At 50.4% G+C, this 21,686-nt stretch overlaps 1 protein-coding gene across 1 annotated transcript; it reads left to right on the top strand.

Moving 5' to 3' along the window:
• The first annotated feature begins 10,837 nt into the window (after positions 1–10,837).
• Positions 10,838–21,418, top strand: LOC136577210 (RING finger protein 112-like). The gene is made up of 13 exons (XM_066577009.1): positions 10,838–11,065; positions 14,585–14,879; positions 14,958–15,170; positions 15,714–15,851; positions 16,002–16,106; positions 16,197–16,247; positions 18,254–18,298; positions 18,444–18,530; positions 18,695–18,818; positions 19,191–19,321; positions 19,981–20,034; positions 20,166–20,240; positions 20,570–21,418. Exons 1-13 carry the CDS (start codon positions 10,884–10,886, stop codon positions 20,972–20,974), a joined length of 1,905 nt encoding a protein of 634 aa, XP_066433106.1. The 5' UTR covers positions 10,838–10,883; the 3' UTR covers positions 20,975–21,418.
• The last annotated feature ends 268 nt before the right edge of the window (positions 21,419–21,686 follow it).

The following is a 21,686-nucleotide window of genomic DNA, read 5'->3' as shown; positions in this document are numbered from 1 at the left end:
AAACCGCAGCTCCTACCAACTGCCCTAGTAAGATCACTACTTTCTGCTCCATAGCGATTGGGTAGAGTTGGAACACAGCTCTTTTGCTTTTGAACTCCCGGAAGGTATGCCGCTGTCCCTTGTATTGCGTCAGTAAGGTAGTGTCAGTAGTGCAAAACCGGAAGCGGTAGGGGCTGCAAGGGAGCTAAGCTGCTCGTTATCACTACTGTCAGACTTGCTTTTTACAGTCCATTTTACTTTGCCATGGTTTTTAGAAATGGGAAGCTAGCCCTTTAAATTTTGAGTTTTTGCACACAAATGTGAGGTAGGTCACAGAGATAATACAATCCTGTTGGTGATGTAAAAAATCCTGGTACTGCAGCGAGCAGAAGGGGCAGAAGTAGCCTGGGTGGATGAACTAACGGTAGCATGGTCACAATGGTGGCTACTCTGACTAAAATGGCTGCTTGTGCAGTAGGGGGATTGCAATGGACTTTTATGCAGTTTGGATAATGTCAGATCGTGACGCCAGTACCTTTTGAGGGTGGACTTGTTTTTGCAGGGGTGAAATAATTGAGACCAATCTGCGTAGTTCAGGGTAAATGTACGCGGTTTATTCAGTACTAGAGAAAGTTAATAAACAGTTCACGCTTTGCAGATCTTACAGTCAACGACTGACTTCAATAGATTTGTTGGTAACGTGCATAACAGGCATTGATTTCTTGACTCTTTCTGTTAGGGGTCTGTTGGGTCTAAATGAGGTAAGGCCCATTTAGACCCAACGATTCTCACTCAAAATTCGCTCAAAGCCGTCATTTAAGCGAAAATCGTTGGGTCTAAACGCACGGACATCATGCAGTTTTCGTTAACGATTCGCTCATCGTTGTCTTTAAGCAAGGTGAAAGAAAACGATGAGTTTTATCAGGACCATGGGCTGAGTTCTCAGAGAACACAGCAGAAGTATGCAGAAGACAGCGGTCCAGCCTTTTTCTTTTTCTTTTTTTTTTTCGTCCTAGACTTCAATAAGTGACTTTTTTTTGGAGAAATTGGACCAGAATCTGATAGGCTGCGCTGTTTTTAACTTTTACGCATGAAAAGAGACGCACATGTGAATAGAGCCCCTTTTAATGGAATCTGCACCAGACTAATCTATTGTGAATTTGCCTCATAATCGACTCAACCATGGATTTTTATAAGCATCTGCCGTAGCTGCGCGCTGCATGAACACAGCAGGAGTATGCAGAAGACAGTACTCCAACTGTGTTCTGCATACCCCGCTCGAGGTTCTCAGCTGTATTCCAGCTGAGCACTCCGAGAAGACAACAGCTGTATGCAGAATATAACGGTCCCGCTTGTCTTCTGCATCCAGCGTGCGCCTTCATTTACACACTTATGGGAAGTGAATGCTCAAAACTGTCACTCAAACTGCCATTTGAGCGAATATTGAGCGATCATCTTGCACTGTAAATACAAGGATTATCAAAAGATGTCTTTTGAGTGATAATCGTTGTGTCTAAATGAACCTTAAGTTATCTGGGGCACCAGATATTATTGGTAGAGGTTTTGGAGGGGCTAGTGAAGGGTTGTCTGTACTTTCTGTCTGCTATCTATATAGGGACAAGTTTCACTCACACTTGAGAAGTACACTTTCTGTCCGGCTTCCGCAGGATCTGCCCTGACTCTGGTTCCTTCCACCAGGGTATAAAAAGACTCCGCTCCCATTCCGGGCACTATCGGCTCACTACTCCTTCCTGCTCCTTGTTCCCAAAGCTCTCCTCCAACTCTCGACCTCCGTTACCTGTGTAAGGTGAGGTAGCTCCTCAAGCAGCTTGCCTCTCTCTACCGCCTCCAACTAACTCCTTCACTTCCTGTCATTTCCCACACTTTCTCTCCCTCTGCTGACTCACTTCCTCCTCCACCCAGCTCACTTTCCAGGGCTTGACTCTACTCCACCCAGCTCACTTTCCAGGGCTTGACTCCACTCCACCAGTCAATTAATGACAAGCGTCCAATCAGGAGAGGGCTGTTGCCAGACCCACTAGCTTTAGCCCGATATTTTGGGAAAAACAATGTCTTTCTCTGACAGAATGCCTAAAGGCTCACAGCGAGGATTCCAGGACTTGTTAACCCAATTGACTACACTGTAGGACCCTCCCCGTGCTACATATATACACAGGCAAACACTTTAGACGTGTCTGTATATATCCACACAGATGCACACTTTATACATAGTATATAAATAAATACACACACGCACGCACGCATTCTGGAGGAAGAAGTCACATGGGCCCTAAAACAACTGCCACAAAGGAAAGCTCCGCGCATTAATCACATACAAGCCGAACTGCTCAAACCAGTGTCAGTCAAGATTCACATCGACCTACGCCAAAAGATCTGGAGCTCCAAATCGTGGCCCAAAAACTGGATACCCTTCCAAAAAAAAAAAGGTGATGCTCAAGAATGTTCCAATTACGGCACCATCTCCCTTATATCTCATGCGAGCAAAATTCTTCTAAAGATCATACAAAAACGCATTGCGACAATTGTTGAACGGGAACTGACGGACGTTCAAGCTGCCTTCTGTAAAGAACATGGCAACAGAGATCAAATTGCGAACCTGCACTGAATCATGGAGAAGACCCAAGAGTATCAAAAGGATGTGTACATGTGTTTCATCGACTACCGCAAGGCATTTGAGTGTGTCAAACATGACAAACTTTGGAAGTGTCTGAAGCACATGGGCGTCCCAGAACATACTGAACAGCTTATAAGGTCGCTTTACAACAACCAAGAAGCAACAGTCAGGACAAGCAAGAGGCAATGCAGTTTGAACAACTTAGAAATCGCAGGCAGAAATGTCATCAACCTCCGATATGCAGATGACCCCACCCTGCTTGCAGAAAGTGAAAGTGACCTGGAATACATTATCCAACGAGTGCAAAAGGAAAGCAAATGCATTGGGCTGTACCTCAACAGCAAGAAAACGAAAGTCATGACCGCGGTAGACAACGGGTCAGTGAACATAAAGAGAACGACGACGATTTCATCATCCTTGGATCCAAAATCAACTGCCTTGACAATGAACAAGGTAGTGTTAGATCGCGTCACACCGAAAATATCACTAGAGGGCAAAATCATCAAACAGCGGCTCTCTCTGGAAACATTACTGATGCTTGGCAAGGTCAGTGGGAAGAGGAGATCAGGACAATAAAGAACAAGATGCCTAGATACAATCAAGGCCACCACCAACATGTCAATCGCCGAACGGAATGAAGCCATGAAAGACAGGAATGTGTGGAGAACATTGATCCATGGAGTGACCGAGGGTCGGATGCGACTGAACGGATAATCATCATCACCGTTAAAGCGCCCCCTTGTCACAGACCTGGGTGTAAATAGATGATGGGATTTTTCAGGATTGTGACTGCATAACTATACAGTTACAGATACTCATTTCATCAAGGTGCTGTTCTCCTATTTAGGATTTCTTTGTTGCCTTTCAATCTCTGCTCAATCTGCTGCCGAAGACCGGAGGCCTCTTCAGTGACCACGATCCTCATCTAAAGCCCCATTTACACTGATAGATGATCGCTCAGAAGTCGCTCAAACGATAGTTTGAGTGACAGTTTTGAGCAATCATCTTTGCATACTTTATAGTAGCTAGTTGGATACTATAGGATATGCAAGCGGAGCGGGACACAGCTAATAGAAGAATACAGCTGCTTTCCATATGCAAACAGCTGTAGTGTTCTCTGAGCTTACAAAAGTCCATGCCCCGCTGTGAATTCACAGCAGGACACAGCCACAGAGAATCTTATCAGTGCAGCTGTAGTGGCCCAGCGGATACTTTAGAACACTAGCAGCACATTTGTCCTGTCTCACCTGTCTGTATGCCGTCCCTCGATACAGAAGGTGCCGTCTGTGGGAGGGACCCTGTGTCTCCCCTTCTGCTCTAAGCTAGAGCTCATCACTGACGTCAGCTGGCCTCTCATTGGCTGACAGTCAGGTTTAATCTCATTGGTGCAGAGCCCCAAGGGCAGGAAACAAACATACAAGTGGGAGGGCGGGGGGAGAGAGAGAGATGATAAAAGGAAATGACGCAGAGCAGTTAGCAGATTCAGCCAGGAGCGTGTAAGGAGGAGGTTGTAGTCGGCGAGGAGGAGTATTCAGCGAGTTATTCCTAGCCAAAGTAGAGTGTGGTGGACAACCCGCTCCCTTGCTATTCTACAGCAGAGTTCCAGAAGATCCTTTCATAGGTGCATCTTCATCAAACAGTGAGTTACAGCTACCCAATGAAATCAAAGCCAGGATCAGCATATAGTCACTAGTCTTGCCTGTCTTATATCGCATCCTTGTTCACCTGAGATAAAGCCCTCCACAGAAAGTTGTAAAGTTAACCTGTTGTTTACCAATACCAAAGTTGATAAAACTGCACACACTCAGTTTACTAAACTATACTGGACTTGTCTCCGTTATTTCTGCGGCATACCATCCAGAGTGTCCCAATAGAGTGTGGTGTCACTGTGACAACAATTGGCCTCTGGCCATACCAACTGTAAGTGTATTGGGGTTAACAGCCTGCTCCACTGATAACAGCTGATCGCTCAATTCTAGCAAGCTAGAATTCAGCGATCAACGACTCGTGCACGAAAACTGCACGATGCCCCTGCATTTAGACAGAATGAGAATCACTCAAAAGACGGTTTTGAGTGATTTTTGAGCAATTGTTGCGGTGTCTAAAAGGGCCTTTAGAGGTTGCCACCTGCACAATCTTAAGTGTAGAAGATGTGATCAGAGCCTAAAGAATTAGTTCAAATCGGATGCTTCCATGTCTCCCACTGACTTTATTCTAGAATGACTGCACATGTGGATACTTGGTGACTTCGATCTCTGGGTCTTTGGGGTTCCCAGAGTTGGAATCCCATAACCTTGTTCATTGGAGCACATAAGCAGGGGTAGTTCTCACATTGTGTAATATTATGTATGATGAAGTATGTGGTGCCTCAGAGAAAGGCTTCAGGAATTTGCGCTATGGTTTCTGTAAATTAAATAAATTTATTAGGTAAAAATTTCAGGAATTGTGAACATTTTGTAGGCAGCAACCCCCCCCCCCCCTCCGCCCCCCCCCCCTCAAAAAAAAAAAAAAACTGATGTAACAATGAATCAAAGTGTCATTGTTCTGACTTATAGATAGTGCAACAATGGGGACAGCTTGTGTGCTTTTGTATGCTAATTTTTTCCTGGGGCAGTGGAAGAGGGGCCTGTTCCTGTCAGACCATGGGGTGTTGATGGATCATGTTCTCTTTTGGACACCGTTCATTGATGACATCTTCATGATCTGGCAGGGAATTGTAGATGAGCTACAACAATTTATTTCTGTCTTGAATCAAAATGATCGTAACAGTCAGCGGACAGCTAAGTGGGAGGAAGTCAAGATTAATTGTCTTGATATTTCAATAGGACGGGATAATGATGGTTATATTCAGACAGACCTGTCTAGAAAGGAGGCTGCGGTAAATGCCCTTTGACATGCAGCATCTTCTCATCCAGTACAGACAATTTGAGCGACACCGACTGGGACGTTTCTTTGACTTAGAAGCTTGTGTTCCACTGATGAAGACTTTGTAAATAATCCAAATTACTAACAGCGGTTTTTGGATCATGGTTCTGGCAGAAGATGTGTGACCAAGGTTCTTGTTTGCTCAGATTGTACAGGATTACGTCCGTCTAATAGCATGTTTAAGGCTGATAATAAGGTGAGGTCCATCACCACCTATCACTCCAGATGAGATCAGATGAAAACCTCTTCAGCGAAGTATTGGTCTGTTTTATTAATGGTCCAGTACTGAGAACAATGTTGTCACCTAATCCCACTTTGACATCAAGGAGGGCAAATAATTTAAGGGATTTATTAGCTCAAAGTCAACTTAGACCAAATCCACCAGGGTTGACTTTTGGATCGGAGGGCCCAAAATTGGGCTGCAGACCTTGTGGTTGATGCATCGCCTGCTCGAATACTGCTGTAGCGGATGATTTTAATGATTCTGAAAGACGTTATGTGGTGCATGATGTGCCATACCAAGGGTGTCCTATAACATGCAACATGCCCTTGTTTAAAAATATATATTGGTATGACCACCTCTGAATTGAATTTAAGGCAGGGCTCACACAGCCATGTGTGGAGTCCGCTTGCAGAGGCCCGCAGAGGATTCCAGCTGTGAGCCTGGCCATAAGGGCTTATTTAGACGACCGTATATCGGTATATCGGCTCAGTTTTCACGCCTGGCTGATATACGGTGTCCTTGTCTGGGGGGAAGGGGGGAGGAGGATGGAAGAGCCAGGAGCAGGAACTGAGCTCCCGCCCCCTCTCCGCCCCTTGCCACTAATTGCAATAGGAGGGGGTGAGACCGGGGCGGAGCTAATTCCCAGCGCTTAGCTCCGCCCCTGCCCTCCCATAGCAAATAGTGGCGAGGGGCGGAGAGGGGGCGGGAGCTCAGTTCCTGCTCCTGGCTCTTCCATCCTCCCCCTCCCCCCCCTGCAGACAAGGACACCGTATATCGGCTCAGCGTGAAAACCGAGCCGATATACGGTCGTCTGAAATAGCGCTTACCCTGTATATAGTCATGTAATATAATGCGTATGACCACGTACTCACGGAGGCGGTCCTGCACAGTACACCTATTTTTTCTGTTTGTTTATATTTCCCGCTGGGGGTATATCCATGACCACACAGATCATTGGGCTCTATGGTCACAGATTCCGCTGTAAAATAGAACATGCTGCACTCTATTTTCCGCTAGCGGATTACGCAATTTCTGACCCGCTAATGTGAAAGAAATCGTGTAATCAATGCATTTTATTGATCCGCATATTACCGCGGATCACTCGTGGAACCCGCAATTTCTTTCCGATTTCCGATCGGAACTCAATTTCTTTCCGACCGGATATTGAAGCTACACGTTGTGAGTGTTTTATTGAGCACTTTAAGACATTTCATAATTAAGGGATGATTCTGATTGCCAGATTGGGGTTGGGAAGGAATTTTTTCCTTTAAATTAGGAAAATTGGCTGGTGGACGGGGTGGGTGTGGCTAGGCTGAAGCTCCTGAACATGCAAGACTACTTCTGGGTTTGACTGCTTTTACTAAAATGCAAGTTTCTCCCAAACTACTCCACAGGTTAAGGCAACAGACATATCACTGTAATCAGTGCGGCAGGCACTACAGTAAGGGCTGCAAAAACATGCTGACATGAAATGTTATGTACAGTGTGATGTTATGGCATGCACGAATGGTTAGTGACCGCGTAATGTACCGGATGGGATGTGTGTAGATTGTACTGTAAAGTGTTATGACTAGAGATGAGCGAGCATACTCGCTAAGGACAATTGCTCGAGCGAGCATTGCCCTTAGCGAGTACCTGCCCGCTCGAGAGAAAAGGTTCAGGTGCCGGCGCAGGGGAGCGGTGAGTTGCGGCAGTCAGCAGAGGGGAGTGGGGGGGGGAGAGAGATCTCCCCTCCGTTCCTCCCCGCTTTCCCCCGCAGTCCCCTGCCCGCCGCCGGCACCTGAACCTTTTCTCTCGAGCGGGCAGGTACTCGCTAAGGGCAATGCTCGCTCGAGCAATTGCCCTTAGCGAGTATGCTCGCTCATCACTAGTTATGACGAAGGAAATGTGATGACGCTGCAACACGCCAGAGGTATATCCCAGACACTTGACCAACATGAAGAGCTGGCAGGGATAAGTGTTGGCTTGTCACTGCGGCACTTACCAGGCTCTGGTGCCAGAGGGATGACGCATAGCCAAGGCCAGAGCAGGATTGCAAGACACCTGCGACACCCCTAGGATAGGGCATGCCAATAAAAAGGATGGTGGGAGTAGTAGTTATCACTCGTGACACCACTGTTCCCACACACCGGTATGCTACACGGTGGGGAATAAACACAGACACTTGTGTATGGTACCTCGGGTCCCCAGGAACGGTTAGGGCCCGGTATAACTTTACTTGGTGAACTTTAGCAATTATTCACAGTAATGCAGGTACAATTCTTCACAGAGAAAGTAGAACAGAGATCAGAGCTCAGGGAGGATACACAGGATGACACCGCTCCTACAGTCTGCCTTATCTGTCAGGTACCGCTCCTGGACTGGGAGCACTCTGGAGGAGGTAAAGGGGGTAGGAGTCACTCCACAGACCCTGCTCTGTCACCCTCAATTGTTACACTATCCACGAGCAAAACCTTCCCTGTTCCCCCTAGCAACCAATCACAGCGCAGCTTTCATCTTGTATTCTTCTCTTCAAAAATTAAAGTTGCGCTGTGAGTGGTTGCTAGGGGCAACAAAGAACATTTTGCTTTTAGACAGTTTCATAAACATCTCTGACAGTTTCACATCTCCTGAACTGACAAGAAAGATGGCCGGTGGCGTCTTCTTCTGCCTCTGGCAGCGGCCGGCATATTGATTTCCGCCGTCTCCCATCAGTGGTCGCTGCATCCCCTCCTTTCTACCATCTATGTCCATGGAGGCAGATTGCCATACACATCAATCTCTCTCCACCCCATAGAAGTGCGTGGAGCAGAGGTCACACGTGTAGTTGGCAGCGCCATTCTCAGGATGGCTGGCGGTCCCGGCAGTCGGACCCCCGGCAGTCAGACATTTATACCCGATAATGTGGATAATTATCATTAGTGGTAAAACCCCTTTAACTTTAAGGCCACCTGCTATAAAAGATCCTGAGACGAGGTGCGGACACGAACGCTGGGCAGAGTCTGCTGGTTTTGGGTCTTTCCTTCGCTCTCCATTATTTCCGTAAGGGCCCATTCGCACGGCTGTAGTTTTGGCCGTGTGCGGTCCGTATATTCCACACGCACCACATGGCGGTCTGTGTGAAAAAATCGCTGCGTGTCCTACGCTCATCTGTTTTATAGTGCGTGTAATATTCGTTGTTCGTGGAGATCGAACCGCAGGAAGGGTTTTACAGGGGTAACTCCTATATAGCCGAGTGATTCTGGCCTCGGGGTGTATTCACTGGGGGTAAATACTGCCGATTTAAGGAGCATTCACATTGGGGAGAGCGAGTTGCGCCTGACATTCTCGGACGTGACTCGCATCTTATGACACGTGGACGCCCCACCTGTACGGTATGCGATGTGCTGCAGACCGCACACACCTGTACGGTATGCGATGTGCTGCAGACCGCACACACCTGTACGGTATGCGATGTGCTGCAGACCGCACACACCTGTACGGTATGCAATGTGCTGCAGACCGCACACACCTGTACGGTATGCAATGTGCTGCAGACCGCACACACCTGTACGGTATGCAATGTGCTGCAGACCGCACACACCTGTACGGTATGCAATGTGCTGCAGACCGCACACACCTGTACGGTATGCGATGTGCTGCAGACCGCACACACCTGTACGGTATGCAATGTGCTGCAGACCGCACACCCGCACCTTCTGTTCTTGTGCAAGACTCAGAAACAGAACAAGCTGCGATTTTCTGTTTCGCTGCGACACACAAATCACTCGTTACAAATAGGGGGTTATATTTGCGTACGAGTTTCACGTGTCTCGCAATGATTTTCATTCTCTTGTAAAACACATGCGGTAGCGCAACATTTTTGCGCTGTCAAGAACATTTTTTCCGTGCATTTAGGTGCATTTTACTGTACTTTTTTGCGCTGTCACAGACAATTTACATTGGCGCGGGACACACCCATGGCGGGATTTAAAAGGCTGTGTAGCCTAATTAGTATCAGATGTGTGCAATTTCCCACACAATTGCGCATTACGTGCGCTGTTATCAGGTGCGCAGACACATAGACTCCTGTGGGACATATAGTGCGCAAATGCGCACAGAAAGAAAGCATGTAGTGTTTTTTTCCCGCGTGCGCATGTGAGAGAACCCGCTGAAAACAATGGATTACCATTCTCTGCGTATTGCAAAATTTGCATGCACAAGTATGTCTGCGTGAGTCTGACCTAAGGGCTCAGACTGAAAAAACGGACTGATTTACTGCGGGCGTACGTGCGTGTTGAGGACATTTTTGTTGTATACCTGTATGTTTTTTACATCTGTGCGCCATTTGTGTTTTATCTGTTTATCATGCGCATAAAATAAGGCAATTAGGCCACCTGTATAGGACCGAATTTGTATCGCGTGATTCGTGATGGTCATGTGCGCGGACAATCCGGGGCATTCTGCACACACTACGCAAATAGAACATTCGCATGTCCGCTCACGTGAGAAGATAGCGATTGCGATTTCCACGAGCGGAAAAAAAATCGAAGCATGTTTTATTTTGTCCGGATTCCACACGGACGGCTTCCGTTGAAGTCCGTGGAAGCCGTCCGACCCGCGGCCCGTCCGCAATTGACATTAGGCGATGACGCAGGAATTACAAATATATATTAAAAAAAGATCTCAACTGCGCATGGCCGACGTAAAGATGATTCGGGCACGTGAGGTTGCCGGGCGCAGTCAGGGCTAGATTCTGCTGCGGGCTCCCACATGTGGAATCCGACCCGTCCGTGTGAGACCGGCCTCACTTTTATTTCACTGCTTCCTGGCAATATGCGTAAAAAATGCATAAATAAGAGGCGCCGCGATTTCTTTTACACGAACCAGCGGTCCGAATACAAGAAATGACTTTAATGAGTCAGTCATCAGTCAGTAACAGGCGGGGGCCCACAGGGCCCACAAGGAGACGGCTGGTAGGACTGAGTTACACCGGAGAGTCACGCACCTCGCCTGGACTATAACAGTTACATTTAGGGAGTCAGTAGAAGAAGCCTACAGGTGGCTGTGACGCACTCAGCTCTGCTACATCAGAAGGGGCGGGGTGTGAGAGAAAGAGCTGCTGCTCTGAGGGAGGGCCGGCAGCAGGACACATAAACAAACATGGAGGCCAGGAGTTTCCGGGAGGCAGAGAGGCCTCACACCTCACAGAGACAGCCTGAGACCCAGAGGAAGAAGGCGAGAAAGAGACAGAGGAGAGAGCGAGTGCCCAGGGGCAGAGAGAGTGCTGAGCCTGTGAGGAAAGCACAAGAGGACAGAGGCAGAGAGACTGCTGAGCCTGAGAGGTGAGAGGCCTGTGTCACTCTACAGGACGGCGCTGCCAGACTGTCTACAGGGGGCGTCCGGTAATCCAGCGCAGGCCACCCTGGTTGTGGATTAGCAGATGTTCCGGTGATAATGAAGGCAATAAGTAGCTATGTCTTCTAGGAAGATGTGGAGGGCTGAGACCAGTGGTCAGTATTCTAACGGAGTGTAGCCAGCCCCACCACTGGCATACCCTTCACGGCCACCGACGTAGCCTCCCTGTGCTTCACGACATAGCCTCCCTGTCCTTCCCAGCGACCAATGTAGCCTCCCTGCCCTTCACAACATAGCTTCCCTGTCCTTCCCCGCCGCCGGTGTAGCCTCTCTGTCCTTCACGACATAGCCTCCCTGTCCTTCCCAGCCACCAACGTAGCCTCTCTGTCCTTCCCCGCCGCCGGCGTAGCCTCTCTGTCCTTCCCCGCCGCCGGCGTAGCCTCTCTGTCCTTCCCCGCCGCCAGTGTAGCCTCTGTCCTTCACGACATAGCCTCCCTGTCCTTCCCAGCCACCAACGTAGCCTCCCTGCTCTTCACAACATAGCTTCCCTGTCCTTCCCCGCCACCGGCGTAGCCTCTCTGTCCTTCCCCGCCGCCAGTGTAGCCTCTCTGTCCTTCCCCGCCGCCGGCGTAGCCTCTCTGTCCTTCCCCGCCGCCGGTGTAGCCTCCCTGTCCTTCCCAGCCACCAACGTAGCCTCTCTGTCCTTCCCTGCCGCCGGCGTAGCCTCTCTGTCCTTCCCTGCCGCCGGCGTAGCCTCTCTGTCCTTCCCTGCCGCCGGCGTAGCCTCTCTGTCCTTCCCTGCCGCCGGCGTAGCCTCTCTGTCCTTCCCCGCCGCTGGCGTAGCCTCTCTGTCCTTCCCCGCCACTGGCGTAGCCTCTCTGTCCTTCCCCGCCGCCAGTGTAGCCTCTGTCCTTCACGACATAGCCTCCCTGTCCTTCCCAGCCACCAACGTAGCCTCCCTGCTCTTCACAACATAGCTTCCCTGTCCTTCCCCGCCACCGGCGTAGCCTCTCTGTCCTTCCCCGCAGCCGGCGTAGCCTCTGTGTCCTTCCACGCTGCCGGCGTAGCCTCTCTGTCCTTCCCCGCCGCCGGCGTAGCCTCTCTGTCCTTCCCCGCCACCGGCGTAGCCTCTCTGTCCTTCCCCGCCACCGGCGTAGCCTCTCTGTCCTTCACGACATAGCCTCCCTGTCCTTCCCAGCCACCAACGTAGCCTCCCTGCCCTTCACAACATAGCTTCCCTGTCCTTCCCCGCCACCGGCGTAGCCTCTCTGTCCTTCCCCGCCACCGGCGTAGCCTCTCTGTCCTTCCCCGCCGCCGGCGTAGCCTCTCTGTCCTTCCCCGCCGCCGGCGTAGCCTCTCTGTCCTTCCCCGCCGCCGGCGTAGCCTCTCTGTCCTTCCCCGCCGCCGGCGTAGCCTCTCTGTCCTTCCCCGCCGCCGGCGTAGCCTCTCTGTCCTTCCCCGCCGCCGGCGTAGCCTCTCTGTCCTTCCCCGCCGCCGGCGTAGCCTCTCTGTCCTTCCCCGCCGCCGGCGTAGCCTCTCTGTCCCTCCCCGCCGCCGGCGTAGCCTCTCTGTCCCTCCCCGCCGCCGGCGTAGCCTCTCTGTCCTTCCCCGCCGCCGGCGTAGCCTCCCTGTCCTTCCCCGCCGCCGGCGTAGCCTCCCTGTCCTTCCCCGCCGCCGGCGTAGCCTCCCTGTCCTTCCCCGCCGCCGGCGTAGCCTCCCTGTCCTTCCCCGCCGCCGGCGTAGCCTCCCTGTCTTTCCCCGCCGCCGGCGTAGCCTCTCTGTCCTTCCCCGCCGCCGGCGTAGCCTCTCTGTCCTTCACGACATAGCCTCCCTGTCCTTCCCAGCCACCAACGTAGCCTCCCTGCTCTTCACAACATAGCTTCCCTGTCCTTCCCCACCGCCGGCGTAGCCTCACTGTCCTTCCCCGCCGCCGGCGTAGCCTCTCTGTCCTTCCCCGCCGCCGGCGTAGCCTCTCTGTCCTTCCCCGCCGCCAGCGTAGCCTCCCTGTCCTTCCCCGCCCCCGTCATAGCCTCCCTGTCCTCCCCCCGCCGCCGGCGTAGCCTCCCTGTCCTTCCCCGCCGCCGGCGTAGCCTCCCTGTCCCCCCCCCGCCGCCGGCGTAGCCTCCCTGTCCCCCCCCGCCGCCGGCGTAGCCTCCCTGTCCCCCCCCCGCCGCCGGCGTAGCCTCCCTGTCCTCCCCCCGCCGCCGGCGTAGCCTCCCTGTCTTTCCCCGCCGCCGGTAGCCTCCCTGTCCTCCCCTCCGCCGCCGGCGTAGCCTCCCTGTCCTCCCCCCCCGCCGCCGGCGTAGCCTCCCTGTCCTCCCGCCCGCCGCCGGCGTAGCCTCCCTGTCCTCCCCCCAGCCGCCGGCGTAGCCTCCCTGTCCTACCCCTAGCCGCCGGCGTAGCCTCCCTGTCCTCCCCCCGCCACCGGCGTAGCCTCCCTGTCCTCCCCCCGCCGCCGGCGTAGCCTCCCTGTCCTCCCCCCGCCGCCGGCGTAGCCTCCCTGTCCTCCCCCCGCCGCCGGCGTAGCCTCCCTGTCCTCCACCCGCCGCCGGCGTAGCCTCCCTGTCCTCCACCCGCCGCCGGCGTAGCCTCCCTGTCCTCCCCCCGCCGCCGACGTAGCCTCCCTGTCCTCCCCCCAGCCGCCGGCGTAGCCTCCCTGTCCTCGCCCCGCCGCCGGCGTAGCCTCCCTGTCCTCGCCCCGCCGCCGGCGTAGCATCCCTGTCCTCGCCCCGCCGCCGGCGTAGCCTCCCTGACCTCTCCCCGCCGCCGGCGTAGCCTCCCTGACCTCTCCCCGCCGCCGGCGTAGCCTCCCTGTCCTCGCCCCGCCGCCGGCGTAGCCTCCCTGTCCTACCCCCGCCGCCGACGTAGCCTCCCTGTCCTCGCCCCGCCGCCGGCGTAGCCTCCCTGTCCTCCCCCCGCCGCCGGCGTAGCCTCCCTGTCCTCCCCCCGACGCCGGCGTAGCCTCCCTGTCCTCCCCCCGCCGCCGGCGTAGCCTCCCTGTCCTCCCCCCGTCGCCTGCGTAGCCTCCGTGTCTTTTCCAGTCGCCGGCGTAGCCTCCGTGTCTTTCTCGGCCGCTATATAGCTGAAACATTAGTATAGCTTCCCTACCACCAGCACAATGGCCCTTTCCTGCCCTATCCCACCCCACCGCTGCTGTAGCCATCTAGTCTTCCCTGCCACCGGCATAGCTGAGCTGTCCGGCTCCATAGCTGCAGAACCAATGCAACAGAGCTATCCTGCCCTACAATCAGCAAAGCGGTGCTGTCCTGCTATATAGCTGCAGCACTAGTATAGCTACCCTACCCCTAGCACAGTGGCCCTTTCCTGCCAACATAGCAACCCTGTCCGGCTATAACGCTCCAATGCTAGTATAGCAGCCCTCTCCCTCTACCACTACTAAGGTCATGTATCTTGGGCCATATGGAGACGGAGGTCTACTCTTCAGGATGGACCAGTTTTGACTACAAATCCCAGTTGAGTTGTTTCCTTTTTTTGTTTCTCTTCAGTAATGACACCCACCTGCCTCCGGATGGCGCCCTCAGCTTCCAGACTCTGGTGGAGGACATCACCTGCTCAGTGTGTCTTGATGACCTGCAGAATCCGGTGTCTATCGCCTGCGGGCATACCTTCTGTCTAAACTGCATAACCACACACTGGAACACCACACCAACACCATTGGAGGGCTACCTGTGCCCCGAGTGCAGGACGCAGTGCCCCCGCTATCAGATCACACCTGACTATCGTCTGATGAACCTCATCGCCAAGATCCAGAAGGGAATTCAGGAGAAAAACGGAGAGAAGGTAACGATGCGCACAGCGTGATGAAACCAAGCATCGATGGCAAGAAACCGACTTCAGCAGCGTTTGTTGTCTCTACAGGAATGTCCGGGAGCCCCACAACCGGGTTACCCGGTGCCGCTGGTGTGGACGGATGGGGGTGGCTGCTTACACTTCGATGAGTCGGCGGCCTACGACTGCTTCATGAGCAGCCGTCTGTCTAGTTACCCCGTCTACCTGCTCTGCGTCATCGGAGAAAAGCGAAGGGGGAAGTCGTTCCTGTTGAATTACATCATTAGAGCCTTGGAGAGTCAGGTGAGAGCAGGGCAAGGGGGCACAAACTTATTGTGTGCAGATCACCTTACAAAAAGAAGTGTTCACGTAGGCTATGGTGACACGAAGATCAGTTTTAGTCCCACATCTTATGATTGTCAATGGTATTGTGAACTATGCTAAACAATAGCTAAATTGCAGACAGGTCACAGGCACCTTATTAATATCTGTGGAATTTGTGATCATAATCCAACCGTGTTTGGATGTTCTGCAACTGTCATGTCGCAATTGCGTTGGGTTGCAGGTTGCAACATAATTTCCAATCATTAGATGCAACGTTGCAGTTATACACTGCAATCTGCATATTGCATCACACATGCTGGCGTGTAGTCCTAGTTTTAACAGCTAAATTGCAGCTCTGAAACAATAGCATGATATAAAATCACTCAAATTCCTTGGTCATTCAGCTATTCTGAGCCTTTACCGCCCGACGCATTTCATTGTGTGGCCCTAGTCTACTGTGATGAAATAATAGAGGTCATCCACTCTACTAAAGTCTCAGTCGTCTTTGAAAACTTCTTGTAGGAGAAGGGCGAGGAGTTCAATCTTGGAGCAAATGATGAACCCCTTCAAGGCTTTGAATGGAGATGCGGCATTGACAGCATTACAAAAGGCATCTGGATCTGGAACCGACCTTTTATCTTGGGCCCTGAGGGAGAGAAGGTGAGATCCATCAGTCACATTGCAGTCATGGATTCTCACATTTTTGAGATGTAAAACAACAAATATTGCAAGAAGGTTGAAAGTCCAAGTGATCCCCCTCATGGTCCATTCCATCTGAGCCTCCTCTTCACATGACTATTTCCTTCTCAGGTCGCAGTCTACATTTTGGACACAGAGGGATCACTGGACATTGAGGGTGACCGGCAAAGCTGCATTAAGCTGTCTGCATTGTCCATGCTCCTCAGCTCGCATTTGGTAAGGAGCTCATCCTCCTCCCATACGATGATGAATTGTAGATCTTGCTTATGAACTAGAAGAAGAGGAACCATCTGTTGTATCTTCTAGGTATTTAATGTGGCCGGAATCTTGAAGGAGACAGAGTTAGACTACATGGAGGTGAGCACTGTGTGGATATATGACTAGTCACTTATCTATGGATCCTACAGAAGTACCACATTAGGTATTGGATGAGCATTATAGCGTAGAGGTACTTGTACAATGCATTTCTATATGATTCAGTCATCAGACATTGGCTCTTAAATAGTTTGTTTTGGGTTATAGGACTCAATGGTGACTGGTTTATCTTTTGGCGCTCTGAATGTACAAGGATGATGCTAAAAACTAACTGACCGCTTCCTCTGACTACGAGTACATTGGAGAACTGTTGTAGAAGAGTTGGGAAAAGTTGTATAGGACAGGTTTTTCTCCAGGTCTTCAGATATAATTTAGACATTTGATATATATTTCTCATTCTTGAAGGAGACTGGAGGGATGTGACTGGTTCTTGAGGCTTTATGGAGACAAAACTAGAGATGTATGATGACTTCTTGTACATACTTGATGTTGTGACCACAGGGATGGTCTATAGAGGTGCAGCGTCCGAGGAGATGACCCTAGCCTAAGTGAGAGTGGTTGGGGAGCGAGGGGTGTAGAGTTTAGGCCTTATCACTGTGGCACTACCGTCTCCAACCCGGAGGGTACCCAGGGACATGTCTAATGGGCCGAGGGCAGACTATTAAATGGGAAAAACCAAACCTGTAGTCCTTTTGTCATGGGTGAGGCCACCGTTCCATCTTCCGTGGTGAATTCTAGACAGTGTAATAAAGAGTCCTCACATGCAGAGTTGACTTTTTAAAGGCAGAACCAGGAACGGTCGGTAAAGCTATTTACTGTAAGATAACTTACAAACTTGAAACAGTTCATAACAACTTTACATCCACTGGCAAAAGACGCTGGTGCAGGAGGACATGTGGTGTGACAGGGAGGAAACACTGGAGACCAGAGGGATTCTCACAGGCCAAGTTATCTGTGGCACTCTATTCCCGGTCACCCTTCACTTCCACTCACCTACTCTCTACCGGTGCACACTCACGGTTGAAGATCCACATTCAGCGCTACACAGTGGGTTCATGCGGTCTTGTGGTTCCTTTTTGCGATACTGCATAGGAACCTGATGAGATAGGCCCTGGACACACACAGCATCCTCTCTGCCTCTTCCACCTTCTGGGCCCACAGACTGAAAGTGTGTGTGTGCCAACAGGCTCCTTTCAGGATACTCTAACTAGGAGACTGCCAGAGAGAGAAGACTACTCCATTTATGCACCATGCAACCACATATATATGACAAGGTCACATGACATACAAAGATACATTTCCAGACGTTACTCATACAGTAACCCATTCAGTGTTGTAGCTATGCAATAGACATCATATTCACTCACATAGAACACATTAACAACACATAAGCACAGGAGCAACATGGACCACTCAGAAACACCCAGAAAGTTTGGTACATTGACCTATGTACACTTATGAGGGATAAGACAGGTTTTTGTAGCATCATGAAGGAATTTGGAGTTCAAAGACTACTTCTTGAAGAAAGATGGAGGCTAATAGTGAGTATTGTGATAGATGCCTTATGTCTGGTGAGCCACTAATGTCTCAGTCATTCCACAAGGGGGCAGTACTAGTTCATTACTTCTGGTTGGTAATGGAGAGAGAGCTTGGAAATGTAGAGGTCTACAACAGGGGTGCACAACTCCAGTCCTCAAGAGCCCCAACAGGTCATATTTTCAAAATATCCCATAGTAAGAACAGCTGTGGCAATGTCTGAGGCGCCGACAATAATTACATCATCTCTACGATACTGAGGAAATCCAGAAACATGGCCTGTTTGGCTCCCTTGAGAACTGGAGTTGTGCACCCCTGGTCTACAAGGAGATGGAACTGGGAGGAGATTATTACTGGACTGACCTGAGATGGGTATGAAGAGTTGGGTTTCGACTTTCCTCCGATATATTGTGCTTTGTATGAAATGACTTGTATACTGTAGGTGAGATTGTGAGGCTTCTCAGTGCAGGTGTGATGATAAATAATGGCTAACACAACCCATGTACTTCCAGATGTATCTCCATATGGGCGAAGAGTTTGGCTCTCAGCAGTTACAGGTAGGTGACCCTCTTGTCTGAACCAATAAAAGCTCTCATCTCCAGGACATAACTGGAAGGAAGGGTGGGGTGATGTACAAGTTCTGTATATCCTCTGTATCTTTTATTGATGCTCTTTGTAACCCGTTCTTTTGTGTTCTTTCAGTACCTGGACATTTTAATCAGAGACTGGCACGACTCTAGCAATTGTGGCAGAGATGCTGCTTGGTTTTATATCAACCGTGAAATTGAGGTAAGAAAATACATAGACTTTCTTGTCACAATCTTGAATTCCTTAACTTTGTGACCTCGGCTGTGATAACCCATTTCTGTGTCTCGGGACTTTTGTATCCCTTCTCTTATTATCCCTCCATGTTTTAGGACATTTTATTTGCCTTTTTTATATATCCATCATAGAGACTGCAGAAAGGCCATAGCTACCCCAAAGTCTTATGGGGTCTGAAGAGCAGTCACACCCGCTGCTTCCTACTTCCACACCCAGGCAAAGGCATCACGGGAGAGAGTCTGGGAAGACTGGAAGGTGAGGTCCTTCAAAACCAAGACTTTGTTGGGGAGGATATGGGATATGGTCGGTTATGTCACTTTCATATGATGGAGGCACATAAGGACGTAATTACAAGGAATGCCTCCTAATGACTTTTGGATCATAGTGCTTTGCTAGAAAGCATTTCAGGTTGCTAGATCTCCATTCCTACGTGTGGGGGATCGTAGATGACCACTACTGATCACTACAGGCTGATATTCATCACGTTTGTAGCCTCTGAAGTAAACCAATAACTCGATGCAACTTCTCCAGATGTCTTAGTGAAAGTCTTCTGTTCCTAAAGTCAATATGAAGCTCCGTATATCACAATAAGAAGCTCACCCTCCGCGTGTGATCTCTTTCTGATAGATATGGACGAGGATTTCCAGGACAGTCTGAGGTCGTACATAGCAGATGTTGTGCAGGGAGTCTGGCACCGAATCAAGATGGACCTAATGGGCCAAGTGCTGACCTGCAGCCACATTCCCTCCATGTTAAAGGTAGAGTTGTTTTTTTATGCTTTCTTTTTTTCCTGTATATGGTTTTCCTTTAAACTTCACTTGCTGTATGACCATTGAGTGGTGAGGCTGTGACTACAGACATGTGGAGGGGGGGGGGGGGGGTGAGGCTGTGACTACAGACATGTGGAGGGAAGGGGGGGGGGGGGGTGTGAGGCTGTGACTACAGACATGTGGAAGGGGCGGTGTGCGTGAGGCTGTGGCTACAGACATGTGGAGGGAGGGGTGAGGCTGTGACTACAGAAGTATCGGGGAGCTGGTGGTGCAGCTGTCATTACAGATGTGTCAGGGAGGGGGTGTGTGGCTGAGACTACAGATGTGTTGGGGAAGAGGGGGGTGCGACTGTACCTACAGATGTGTCAGGGAGGAGAGGGTTTCCGGCTGTGACTACAGACATGTCGGGAAGGAGCCGTGCGGCCGTGCCCACAGACATGTTAAGGAAGGGGAGGGTGTGGCTGTGCCTACAGACGTGTCGGGGAGGGGTGGGCGTCTTTCACTACAGACATGTCGAGAAGGGGGGTGGCTGTGACTATTGATGTGTCGGGGAGGTGAGTGTGTGGCTATCGTCAATATATCTAATATGATGTGTCCAGATTATAATCAGCTTTAACTAATAGCGGAATGATCGGTCTCTTGTCCAGGTTTTTGTTGATGTTCTGGAGCGACAAAAATATGGTTTCTCCACCCCGATGGAGGTGAGTGATGTCATCCTATCAGATCTGTGTCTTATCACTATGAAAAATAAAATCACTCTCCAGCTGTTAGATCACTGTCTATGACCACTCATACTCAGTCCGTGTAACCTGGCCGTCTTCTGTACCCACAGATGTTTTATGCTATCAAAAACCAAAAGATCCTTGAAGGCACGAAGGAGGAGCTCCAGGAATTCCTGAAGAAGCAGGTAAGTCAAGTCTCTAGTTTCCTTGAATTAAGGGAATTTTTTTTATCCCTCCTTTCAAACTTTTTGTGGAAATCTTGTCTTGTGTTTTACATGTTGCCCATACATTTAATAAAGCTGTAAGTAAGATAATAAATCCTATTCTCCGGGGATCTGCCTAGTGCCAGCAAGGAGGATTGGATATCATGAAGCTCTGAAACGCGCTTCAAATAGAATATGCGGAACATATGAAGCATGCCGTTCCTAACCCCGGATGAGCTGGAGGATGTGAACATGGAAGGTTGACCTTGATGACTAATATGTTTTATTGTGCTCTTTTCTCTTTTCTGCAGCCAAACCACCTCCTCCCATCCACCATGAGGACCTTGGTGTCCGAGAAGTCAGCTGAATTCGCCACCAAGTTCAAAGAGTCCCTCCTGGGTACCAACCATTTTCATCACTCTGAACTAGAAAAAGAGCTGAAGTCTCATCTTGTGGAGGAACAGGAGAAATTCTGCTCCAGTTACACCACGCGTTTTACATGCAATGCGGTCTCGCTGGGAGTCACCGCGGGTCTTGGATTATATGGGGTGATCGGGGCTGCTGCAGCCAAGGGGACTGTAGTTTTAGCAACCCAACCAGCAGTGGCAGCAGTAGCCGAGAAGACAGTGGCTATGGAGGTAGCAACAGGCACGATGACACTGCTGAAAACAGGCTTTTCTGCACTAGTGGGGCGATTTTTCCGGGGTGGCCTTTAATTCAAGATGAAGGGTCGATCCTCCCTAAATCAAACCATAGAGATTTTGTGGGGGGCAAAATCTCAGTAATGCAAAGTTGGGGGTACCTTGCAGCTGTAATTCAAATGCTAAAATGTGGCCACATTATGGCCTTACTGAACGAGGCATTACTTTTTGTATTCTACTCCAATCACATCTAAAGCTGCATTCATACTCTGAGAGTCTGCCAGCTTTGACCACTAATGTGTCTGGGAGGGTTGATTGTGTAAACTACACTCTTGTGCTGGAACATAAAGGAGTTGTGAATGCAGCTCTGGCTGCAATTGGAGTATAAGATCGGATGCAACTAAAGGAAAGCGTTAAAAAAATTGTGTTGCACTTTGAACGCAGAGCTCAGGTTTCATTTCCTTTCAGTTAAATGCTGTGATAATAAATGATGTAATATATAGAAGATCCAAAAAACCATGAAGGACCCCTGGTGATTCTTACCATGCACATGGCACCTCTTCAGCCTCCCATCTGCCGCCTTATATACTGTAGGGAAGCTCTCTTGTATTTGAGCATTTCCAAGGCTGGGAGCAAAACACCCCTGGAGGTTAATGTGGAAGATCTTCAATTACATAATAGAGGAACAGTGATTATATTTGTGACCCCCATTCCCCAGTGTTCCTCATTTCTACAGATAAGACATTCCTGAGATATAACTTTCTACAGCCAAGTCAGGATTCTGGCT

The sequence above is a fragment of the Eleutherodactylus coqui genome, chromosome 8, assembly GCF_035609145.1.
Source record: "Eleutherodactylus coqui strain aEleCoq1 chromosome 8, aEleCoq1.hap1, whole genome shotgun sequence".
Classification (NCBI taxonomy): Eukaryota; Metazoa; Chordata; class Amphibia; order Anura; family Eleutherodactylidae; genus Eleutherodactylus; species Eleutherodactylus coqui.
This window is presented reverse-complemented; position numbering and strand designations above follow the sequence as displayed.

What these genes read in the sequence shown, in the direction of transcription:
- LOC136577210 (XM_066577009.1), top strand. Translation starts at nt 10,884, where the DNA reads ATGGAGGCCAGGAGTTTCCGGGAGGCAGAGAGGCCTCACACCTCACAG. An exon ending in TTAGAGCCTTGGAGAGTCAG is followed by an intron (nt 15,171 to 15,713) that starts GTGAGAGCAGGG and finishes AACTTCTTGTAG; the next exon opens with GAGAAGGGCGAGGAGTTCAA. An exon ending in ACATTCCCTCCATGTTAAAG is followed by an intron (nt 19,322 to 19,980) that starts GTAGAGTTGTTT and finishes TCTCTTGTCCAG; the next exon opens with GTTTTTGTTGATGTTCTGGA.